At 36.5% G+C, this 12017-nt stretch overlaps 1 protein-coding gene across 1 annotated transcript; it reads left to right on the top strand.

Moving 5' to 3' along the window:
- Window positions 1-1100: 1100 nt before the first annotated feature.
- On the top strand, window positions 1101-12017 carry LOC106552414 (vomeronasal type-2 receptor 26-like). Its single transcript, XM_014070677.2, has 6 exons — window positions 1101-1303; window positions 3023-3200; window positions 4262-5116; window positions 6415-6642; window positions 9098-9224; window positions 11122-12017. Exons 1-6 carry the CDS (start codon window positions 1101-1103, stop codon window positions 12015-12017), a joined length of 2487 nt encoding a protein of 828 aa, XP_013926152.2.

The raw sequence follows: 12017 nt of genomic DNA, 5'->3' as shown, positions 1-12017 counted from the left end.
CTCATTATCTCTATCTGGCAGGAATGTGGAATGAGCCTTTCTGGGAGTAATATTTTATTTTTTGGGGGTTGGGGTTGGTCACTTCCCACAGAGAGAAGGAAGGAAGGAAGGAAGGAAGGAAGGAAGGAAGGAAGGAAGGAAGGAAAAAAGAAAGGAAGGAAGGAAGGAAGAAAGGAAGAAAGGAAGAAAGGAAGAAAGGAAGAAAGGAAGAAAGGAAGAAAAACAGCACAGCAATTTAGGACTAGAAGGCTACTCAGAGGTCATCTAGTCAAACCCTGCTGCAGCAGGAAACCTTACATTGTCTGGATTATTTTGGTGCCTCTAACAGAGAGGAAAATTGCCAGAAAGAAGAAGGAGTTTACTAGGACAAGGCTGCCATACCAAGGAAGGCAGAGATAGTCCTTGACTTATGACTACAGTTGAGGCCAAAATTTTGGTTGCTAAGCAAGGGTGTTGTTAAGTGAGCTTCACCACATTTTACCCAACCCATGATATCTCCTGGTGAGTGACATTAAGTTGTCCATACCCACCCAGTCACATGACTGCCAAGCCACGCCCATAAAATAGACCACATCCACAGAATAGGTCGTAAAAATTTGAAATCCTCCCTGGTTCCCACTGATATTCCTTGTTTACAACTATAGAACTTCAAAACTACATGTTACTTCTAATTAATTCGAATTCTACTGCAGCAAGTTTTTTCTTACTATTTCACAGATCAATGAAACCTAGGTTTATGTCATCATTTATTTTCTACTTGTTTTTCCGATCATAACAGTAAGTATCATGTTTATTTCCCCTGTAGCTACCAAGAGTGTGAATCACTTGAACATTTTCTCAAATCCCTGAATAGTTCTATAGAAAATAACAACAATTAACTAATATTAAAGGGGACTCCATTGCTTCCTTCATGGTTGGGAATAGAGTGATGAAACTGGCAATGTGATTCTTCACATTGAACATTCTAGCTTCTGATCCAACAAGACAAGAAGAATATATGTGGGATGTTCTAATCAATGACTTCTTTTGCTTAGTTTGTACACAAGGAATCGGTACCTGGTGTATATCTTCTTTTAAAGATGTTACTGTTCATGACTGTGATGACAGCACTACTGCCAGACATTGTTTGCCATATTTCTCCTAGGAGCACAACATGTTCTATGGGCAAGCTTCATCTTATTAAGCATAAATACTATCATTCAGGAGATCTCATCATTGCTGGCATTATGCCCCAGTCCTACATGATGTCTGAATCAATGAAGTTTAAAAAGCATCCATCTGAAGAACTGATCAATGACTTCATGTATAGAAATATTGGTCTTAAATGTGGTGCAAATAGATTAGCTAGATAGATGATAGAGAGAGGGAGGGAGGGAAAGATAGATAGATGATAGATGATAGATGATAGATGATAGATGATAGATGATAGATGATAGATGATAGATGATAGATGATAGATGATAGATGATAGATGATAGATGATAGATGATAGATGATAGATGATAGATGATAGATGATAGATGATAGATGATAGATGATAGATGATAGATGATAGATGATAGATGATAGATGATAGATGATAGATGATAGATGATAGATGATAGATGATAGATGATAGATGATAGATGATAGATGATGATGGATGATGGATGATGGATGATGGATGATGGATGATGGATGATGGATGATGGATGATGGATGATGGATGATGGATGATGGATGATGGATGATGGATGATGGATGGATGGATGGATGGATGGATGGATGGATGATAGAGATAGAAAGATAGAGATAGAAAGGTGATAGAGATAGAAAGATTATAGACAGACAGACAGACAGACAGACAGATAGATAGATAGATGGATGATAAAGATTTAGATAGATACAGATATAGATAGATTCTGTATTTAATAAAAAGTGTGATACTATAATAACTTTAGTAAAGAATGAATGGAGTACCGAACTGAAGGGAAGCCTTTGTCCCAATTGCCACATTATTACTGCATTATTATTATTGTTGTTGCTGTTGTTGTTTGCAGACTCTGCCAGATGTTGTTGTTGTTGTTGTTATTATTATTATTATTATTATTATTATTATTATTATTATTATTATTATTATTATTATTATTATCAGTAGGGGTATCAGTTTTATTTCTTATCAATTCAGATTTTTTTTTTCATGGATGCAGATGGCCACTGCCATTGGTCTCAACAACATCAACATTTTCCAAGTAGGAGACCAAAGTTAAACACAGTGATTTCATTTTAATTACTTCTAAATTTAGAGGTCTATATATTTCATATTTGGTTGATTTTTTTTGCCAATTGTTCTTTCTGTAGATCATGAATGATGCATTTTATTTGACCATTTTTGCAAATAGCTGAAAGCCAACATTTAAGGTTTTAATGATTCCATAATAGGAAATAGTACTATTAAGTCTACTAACTGAATATCTTAATATTATTGGTGAAAATTTCTTTTCTTAACCAATGTATCTTTATTGAAAACTATTCATAATAGCTGAACAGGGTTTTAAAACTAAGCACCATTTGTAAAGAGTTTCCCATCCTCTTCATCACACCACCATTCATTGTCCTGAAATTCATGAGAAATCCTGAAATGGCTTTGGAAACATTTCAATTCCACTTGCCACAGAAGTATAGCATCCATTTTCATATTTGTGTATCTTGGCACATCTATAAGCTGCAAATTACTGATGTGATGTGATTGGTTTGGTATTCAAACAGTAAAGATATCAGGCCTGAGTTCAAATCTCTTCGTATGTTTTTCTCTATTGTGAAAAACATATCGTATGTTTGCTATTGTCCATTTATTTTGGCTCATTGTCTTCAGCTGACTTATAAAATATGTGAATTTTGTTTTTATTTTTTAAACATCTCACTGCAGGTTTTTCCTACAGAATTACCACCATGTCTTAGCTTTAATTTTTGCTGTAAAGGAAATCAATGAAAAGACCCTCATGTTACCTAACATAACTCTGGGGATTCTTATTTCTGATAGTTATTTCACTGCAAGAGGGACCACTTTTGCTTCAATTGAGCTTCTCTCCACACAGGACAGATTGATTCCTAACTATAAGTGTGATGTAAAGGATACGGCAACATCTGTTATTGCAGGACCTAACTCTCACATCTGTTCCTTTATGTCAAACATTCTGAATATTTACAAGATGCCCCAGGTAAGTTCTACTTAAAAGAGAAAAGAGGGAGGGTGGAGGGAATGAGGAAGGAAACTATTTTTTCTCTTATATTAAGTTGACTTGGAAATTGTTGTAATTTCAAAACATGAATAAAGAGGCAAGGATATTTCTAGTTATTTATTTTGTGCATGCTTTTGATCAATGCCTAAATTTGTATCCAAATCCATACTAAACATTTTAATTTCACTGACATATGGCATAAACATTTCACTGATATAAAAATGTGGACCATCTTAACTTGTTTTCACTATATTTTAATATTGAGACTATTAAGGATTTAGAAACCAGACTTAGCAATTCAGAAAATTATTAGTTAGGAGCAATTACTTGAACATAACACAATGATGTTGCATTGATCTTTATATGGCCATTCTTTGATTTTCTAACTTCCTTCGCTGGACCATATAAGCAGGAACCCAAATGAACGATGAACTAATTTGTGTACAATTATTCAGGGGAAATAGGACTTCAAAATGTAGTCAATTTTCACTACAACATTTCCTGTATCAGGAATTTAGAATTTATTTCTTAAGTCTAGTTCTATATCTTTGATCTCCACTTTTATGCATTGGGAAAAAAAAATTGTATCAAATTCTGGGCTAGACAGAAGGTATGTTGTTGTTTAATTGGAAATGTTGTGATTCACATATATTTAGGAAAAACATGACTATTGCATTTTGGACATCCCTCATCTGTTTCATTCATTTATCTACCTCCTCTATGCTGTGGCATATAAGCAGGGAACCAGATGAAGGAGAAGATAATTTTGTATTCCATTATTTAGGCCCAACAAAATTTTACCAAGTGTGATGCAGTTTCATTATAATCTTTCCTGAATCAAGAATGAAGAACTTATTTGTTAAATCTAGAACTATGGCTTTGTAATAATGTTCGCTTTTATACATTTAAAAAAGATGTCCTCAGTTCTGGGCTGGACATATGATAATGTTTAATTTCAAATACCGAAACTCATAAATGTTTAGGAAAAACATCAGTATTGCATTTTGGACATCTATCATCTGTTTAATTCATTTATCTAGCTCCTCTATGGACCTGCCCCCCCAAAAGAGGACAATATACATGCTCTTTTCTTTCATCAAGTTTTCCCAGATCAGAGCATTGAGATTAAAGGGATTCTCAGCCTGCTATTGTATTTAAAGTGGAAATGGATTGGGCTGGTTTTTCAACGTACCGAGAGTGGAGAGAGGTTTGTAAAGAATGCTGTCACTACGTTTCCCCAGAAAGGGGTGTGCTTTGAGTTCATGGAACAGTTGGCCATGGAGACATTTTCTGACGACATTTTAGTTACATTTCGTGAATTGATTAAAATGTTCGTGGTTATCATGAACGGCACTTCCAACGTTGTGATCTTACATTGTGAAAACCAGGTCACGGTCATTTTCAGAATGTTCCCCTATGCTTCAGATTTTGAAGAGATACCAATCCAGAGGAAAGATAAAGTTTGGATAATGACAGCCCAGATGGAGTTCACCTCCCTTTCCTTTCAAAGAATGCGAGGGATGGATTTCTTCCATGGGGCCATATCTTTTGCAGTGTCCTCCAAGGAGATTTCTGGGTTCAAACATTTTGTACAAACGAGAAAGCCAACTGCAGAAAAGGAAGACCATTTAACAAGATTGTTCTGGGAACAGGCATTTTTGTGTTCTTTCCCCAGTTTGGATAAGGACATTGAGATAATGTGCACTGGAGAAGAGAATTTGGAGAGTCTTCCTAATGCTATCTTTGATACCACCATGACTGGGCAAAGTTACAGCATCTATAATGCAGTCTATGCTGTGGGAAATGCATTGCGAGCCGTTCTTTCGCCCAGATTCAAATATAAAGTTAGGGCAGCCAATGAGAGACTAGTGACTGTGAATCAAGAGGCCTGGCAGGTACCATATATCTTACTGATCTTCTCTTTTGATGAAATGAACAATTGATCTGAGAACATAGCCAATGGAAATATAGGAATAGTGCTATACAGGCCACTTCCTAATCTAGTATCTTCATAGTTTTATGAATTACATTTAATTTTGCAATAATGTGTGTCATTGCAACTATTGCACTGTGGGTATTTTGAAAGTCAGACTAGATCTTATTTAGATTATAGGTGTGATTGGAATCATTTATTTAACTTGATTTATATCTAATCAACTACTTGACTTGATTCAGTATAAAGCATTGTTTTGATATGAATCATTAAATTGATAGCAATAGCAATAGCAGTAGACTTATATACCGCTTCATAGGCCTTTCAGGCCTCTCTAAGCGGTTTACAGAGAGTCAGCATATTGCCCCCAACAATCTGGGTCCTCATTTTACCCACCTCGGAAGGATGGAAGGCTGAGTCAACCCTGAGCCGGTGAGATTTGAACCGCTGACCTGCTGATCTAGCAGTAGCCTGCAGTGCTGCTTTTAACCACTGCGCCACCTTGGATTCAAAGAGTAAGTTGATAAAACAGTGTCAACTTGCTATTACATTGACCAATCACAATAAATAAAAGGATCACTACCCACAGGTTGCAATAATACCATGTTTCCCTGAAAATATGACATTATTTGACATTCTTATTTTCTTTTGACTTCCAATAGCAATAGATTGATTGATTTTATTTGATTGATTTTATTATATTTATATGCTGCCTTTTCCCCTCGAAGGGGACTCAGGGCGGCTCACAATTCAAATCAGGGAAGGGGGGTACAATAGCAATAATGGTTAGACTTATATACCGCTTCATAGGGATTTCAGCCCTCTCTAAGCAGTTTACAGAGTCAGCATATTGCCCCCAACAATCCGGGTCCTCATTTTACCCACCTCGGAAGGATGGAAGGCTGAGTCAACCTTGAGCCGGTGAGATTTGAACAGCCGAACTGCAGTCAGCGGAAGTAGCCTGCAGTGCTGCACTGTAACCACTGCACCACCTCAGCCAAAATTAGCACTTGGCCTTATTTTCAGGGAGGTCTTATTATTTTTGAAGTGCAGGTGGCTGCGAGCATGGTCACCTCATGTGTGCTTCTGTGTTGCAATATTTTGGTGAGGGCTTATTTTTGAGGGAGAGCTTATTTTAGTGCATGCGCTCAAAAGCCCGATTGGGCTTATTACTCAGGGAGGTCTTATTTTGGGGGAAACAGGGTATAAAATAGTAGTATATTATATGTGCATTCATTCATATGATTTCTTTCTATTTAGCTTCATCACTATTTGAGAACACTTTCATTTAACAACAGTGTTGGAGATGAAATTGTCTTTAACAAAAATGGGGAATTAGGAACTGGATTTGATATCCTCAACTGGATCGCACTACCAAACCAGACTTTCCTTAAGGTCAAAATTGGAAGGGTAGATCCCACAGCTTCCCAGGATAAGCTGCTCACCATTTCTGTGGAGAACATGACCTGGCCAAATGAGTTTAACAAGGTGCCTCTTACTCAATTGATACATTTTATGAAATAATTCCTCCCTCTATTTTTTATCATGCCTTTAGGAGACTCTTGAAAGAAAGAAATAGCAGACTCTTGAAAGAAACTATGAACAAGTACAGTACTATCCTTCATTGAGTCATTATTATTTAACTGAAAACTAGTAAAATTTCTAGATTGGCAACTGTTTCAGAGATTGCAGTTAAATAATTAAAAAGCAGACAGGATTTAAGAATAGACCTTTTTGAAATATGGCCAAATTTAAACAATATTTATGTGCTGAGAGAATTTTACACCTACAGGGGGCATCTGGAAAGGTCCTGAGTTCAATTCTCAACAATGACATTGATTTACCTAAAGCTGAATGTCCAGATTCTATATTAGTTTGCATTATGTGTATTGTGTCTCTATGTCAGTTTTTCAATTATAGTATTGAATAGTCTTTAGCAGCTCTGGTGTCAAAGTAGTTATTTCCTTCTTCTGATTGGTATCAAAGTTTGATATCTGGACAGTCTAGTGATGAGGCTGAGAGGCTGAGAATTACTGAGTTTTGATTAGTTACTTAAAGCTTACATTAGTTATTTAAAGCTTACATGATCAAAAATTATCTTCAGGGCATTAGAAATGTTAAAAGAAAATTTATTTAGCCAACTCTTTTGTGGAACTAAAACATTTACTTCCTTTGGAAAAGAAGATATTTTTTATTGCATTAGAGTTTAAAGAAATGCATGCATTTTCTTTCATCTCCTTTGTTCAGCACAGGCACATATTAATCTTTTCCAGTGCTGAAGATCAATTGTCCCCCCTCCCCTCTATTTCATGACACAGCTGTTAACAGCTTAAGTACCCAAATCCTCCTGCTTTAAACAACTCAAAGGGATTAAAATTGAAAATCAAGCAAACCCGAGACCGCGAATTCAGGGTCTGATTCCACAAGCAAAAAACTGGCTGACTATATGATATTTCTCCACTTTACAACTCCTTTTCTGAAATATGATTCTAATAATATCCATCCAGTGACATCCAGGTGTACCGTCTGTATTCCTGTTATTGAAAGCTATTTATTCAAAATGAGATACTCCTTTTCCAATACTACCATTACCAGTCATCAGATTGCCTCATCATTTAGTCAATTTATGGAACTGGTCACCTACATCAGGGGTATCAAACTCAAAGCCTGGAGACCTAGGGGTGTTTAGATCTGGCCCACAAGACCTCCCTGAAAACAGCAAAAGACTGGTCTGCAATACCTCTGCTGGTATAAATGGAGCTTAGGAGGGTTGTATGTGGCCCCTTCCAAGCTCTATTTTCACTGGCAGAGGGTTGCAGGAGGCTGTTGCAGCTGAAAACAGAGCTCATAGGGGCCACAGGTGGCACTCTTAAGCTTTATTTTTGCTGGCAGAGGGTTGCGGGAGACCGTCGCAACAGAAACGGAACTTGGAAGCCCATTTTTGTGAGCAGAGCACTAAGGTCACCATAGGCTCCCCGGGAATGAGTGACATCAAGCTGGCTACATCTGCAGTGGCCCCCAAAGGTCAAACACAACCCTGATGTTCCCCTCAATGAAATTGAGTTTGACATCCCTGACCTACATAAAAAACTCCAGTTGTGCTAATATTATTGTTATGCTTATTCTCATAGGCAATAGTCCACTAAGGCAATTAGTTGATCTAATGGGTGACTCAACAGGTTTTGGCCACAAGAAATCACAGGTTCTCAATGCTTCAAGCACAAGAACTGATTGTTCACCACTATGCAAAAAACACAGAAAGAGATATATCAATGCTGCAGTCCTCTTCTGCTACCATCCATCCCAGTTCCAAATCCTTGATGGATCATTTCGTGTTTTTTAAAAAAAAACAAAAACAAGAAGGAAGTTATTTCAACTTTTGCAATCTCGTCCCTAATTCCATATTGAAAGATATTCCAAAAGGTTACCATTGTTGGCAGTAAAAAAAATGCAGAGAATTTAAAAGTATCAATACAATTTGATTTCTTCTTACTGATTGAGAGATATGATCCATCTGAGTCACCATGATTAAATCAATCTGATTATAGAAGAGAATGCAGCTTTCATGGCTAGGATTTAACACAATTTTTTACTTTACCAATATCTGTTCAGAAACATATTCACTAATGTTCACTGACACTAAAGAGACACAATATGACTCAATCAGTCAATTTATTGCAGTCTTAGACCAGAGATCAGAACAAATTAGACTTTGATATGGGATCATTATTTCTTAAATATATTAGATGTGCAGAACATTTGCCCAGTAGAAATACATACCAAATATATTTTTAAATTTTCTGAAATGTAGCTATGTGGTTAAGCAATCTATGTGGTTTATTTTATACTAGCAAATTACAGAGAAGTGCAGATTTTAAATTAATCAGACTTTATATAACAACAAGTATGACAATAACAACATTCTGACTTCATTTCTTAACAGACACTGCCCCTTTCGGTTTGCAATGGCAATTGCCATTCAGGTTACAGCAAGTTTAAAATAGAAGGTAGACCATTTTGTTGCTATGATTGTCTTCCATGTGCAAAAGGGAAGATTTCAAACAAGACAGGTAAGAAATTTCATTTGTGTATGTATTGTGTGTATGTTTCAGAGGTGGTATTCAGCAGATTCTGACCAGTTCTAGAGAAATGATAGTGGAAATTTTAAGTATTTTGGAAAACCAGAAAATACCACCTCTGACTAGCCTCTCCCCCATCTATTCTCTGCCTCCTGAGTCCCAGCTAATTGGGAGGAATTATGGATTTTACAGTATCCTTCCCCTGGAGTGGGGTGGGAATGGAGATTTCACAGTATCCTTCCCCTGCCACACCCACTAAGTCACGCTCACCAAGCCACGCCATGCCCACCAAGCCATGCCAACAGAACCAGTATTTTAAAAAATTGAATCTCACCACTGATAAGTTTGTAGATATTTTGTATTTATGTTTGTATGTATTGTGATCAGAGCACTAATCTCAAAAAAGTGTGCAGTTCTTTGCTCTGAATTGAGAATGCGCTACTGATATAGAATTACTATTTATCTGTGCATTTGAACGAATCTATATCTTTGTTTGGCATCATCCAATAGCTGTTCAGTTCCAGTAAAAAATATGTCTGAATTAAGATGTAACAAAGGAAGCAACTGCAAAGTGTTTACTCCTATGATAACATTTCATCAGCCTACATGGTCTTCTGACATTTGGAAATAGAAAATAAGTTTTTACCCAGTGTTCTACTTTGCTTAATAAATTTGTAAAACCACCCATCTCAACAAGTGACTAAGCAGTGAACAATTGTTCACTGAAAATAAATAAAATAGAAAACATGACATCTCAAATAAAAAAAATGAAAAATATAGCAACTGAGAAAAGCCACAGTCTCAATACAGTGATCCCCAAAATTAGTGAATAAGATCATTTTCTTTTACTTTGGAATAGTTAACATCTATTTTTTTCTTTATTACACTATGGTGCTAGAAGCCCTGGATTTTGCCAAAGGCTATTTTTTAAAATCTAAGATAAAATAGTTACAACATTGATAATGAGAAAAAAGTATACTTGGTTATTGGCCAATACATATTAATGTCAGAGCTCTTAAATCATATAAAACCAGACACAACAGTGGAAGCTAAAATCACAAGACTACATCTGATTTACTTTTGTCATACTATGTGTGTGAATTCATTGAATAAGGCAATGATTATGGTTAGTAGACAAAGAAGAACATCAAATCTGATGCAAAGTTGAACAAACAACAATTGAAAGAAGCTATGCTTGACAGGTAGTGTGGAGAACAGTTGCCTATAATGAAAAAGCAATTGCCTATAAAAAAGATATGGAAACTCTAGAAAGAGTGCAGAGAAGAGCAACAAAGATGATTAGGGGATTGGAGGCTAAAATATATGAGGAACAGTTGCAGGAACTGGGTATGTCTAGTTTAATGAAGAGAAGGACTAGGGGAGAAATGATAGCAATGCTCCAACATTGGAAGTTTTAAAGACGTTGGATAGCCATTTGTCTGAAGTGGTGTAGGGTTTCCTGCCTAGACAGGTGGTTGGACTAGAAGACCTCCAAGGTCCCTTCCAACTCTATTTTTCTATTTTATTCTATTCTAAAGAATAGAATAAAGTTTGACACAACTAAATGGTTAAAAATAACAACTATAAATATCACTACCAGCACCACAAATATCTCTCCCTCCCTCCCTCTCTCTCTCACACACTCATACACACACAGAGTGAGAGAGATGAACACATACATAAAGAGTGGGAGGAGAGAGAGAAATACAGAGATGTATGCATTAGTACATTCACATATATTCTTCATCCTTCTTTAAAATATTCCATAATAAATAAAATTGCTATAAAATGTTTAGGAACTAATTAAATCCCATCAACTCATTTCAGTCCATCTAATGTTCTGGTTATATAATTGTTATACTTGATGCACAACCATTTTGTTTTACAGATGCAGGTGATTGTTCCCAATGTTCAGACAATCAATATCCAAACAAAGCTCAAAACCGTTGCATTTTGAAACGGATCATATTTTTGTCTTACAAAGAACCCTTGGGAATCACCTTGACAAGTGTTGCTTTCTTCTGTTCTGTCATCTCAGCTATGGTGCTGGGGATCTTCATTAAATACCAGGACACACCCATCGTCAAAGCCAACAACAGAAACCTCACCTACATTCTTCTCATTGCTCTCCTCCTCTCTTTCCTTTGCACTTTGCTTTTCATTGGGCAACCTGACCAAGTGAAATGTCTCATGCGACAAACTGCCTTTAGCATTTTCTTTTCTGTAGCCCTTTCTTGTATGTTGGGGAAAACAACCATTGTTGTTCTTGCTTTTATGGCCACCAAGCCAGGATCCCAAATAAGGAAATGGGTAGGAAAAAGACTAGCTATCTCTATTGTCCTTGCTTGCTCCCTGCTACAAATTATGATTTGTGTTGGGTGGCTTACAATTTCCCCCCCATTTGCTGATTCTGATATGCACTCAATGCCTGAAGAAATTGTCCTTGAATGTAATGAAGGTTCAACCACTATGTTTTATACTGTTCTTGGCTTCTTAGGGCTATTGACTGCTATCAGTTTTACTGTAGCTTTTTTTGCTAGGAAGCTACCTGATAGCTTTAATGAAGCCAAATTCATCACCTTCAGCATGCTGGTCTTTTGTAGTGTCTGGATATCATTTGTTCCAACCTATCTGAGCACCAAAGGCAAATATACAGTAGCTGTGGAGATCTTCTCCATTTTGGCTTCTGCAGCTGGCTTGTTGTGTTGCATCTTTTCCCCTAAATGCTACATTATTTTCTTGAGACCTGATTTAAACAAAAAGGAACAGCTGATAAAAAGATAA

This window comes from Thamnophis sirtalis, unplaced genomic scaffold (genome assembly GCF_051295495.1).
Source record: "Thamnophis sirtalis isolate CommonGarterSnake01/CBP01778 unplaced genomic scaffold, rThaSir2_p1.2 scaffold_4, whole genome shotgun sequence".
NCBI classification, from domain to species: Eukaryota; Metazoa; Chordata; class Lepidosauria; order Squamata; family Natricidae; genus Thamnophis; species Thamnophis sirtalis.
The sequence above is the reverse complement of the archived record's forward strand: the minus strand, read 5'-3'. Positions and strand labels throughout refer to the sequence as shown.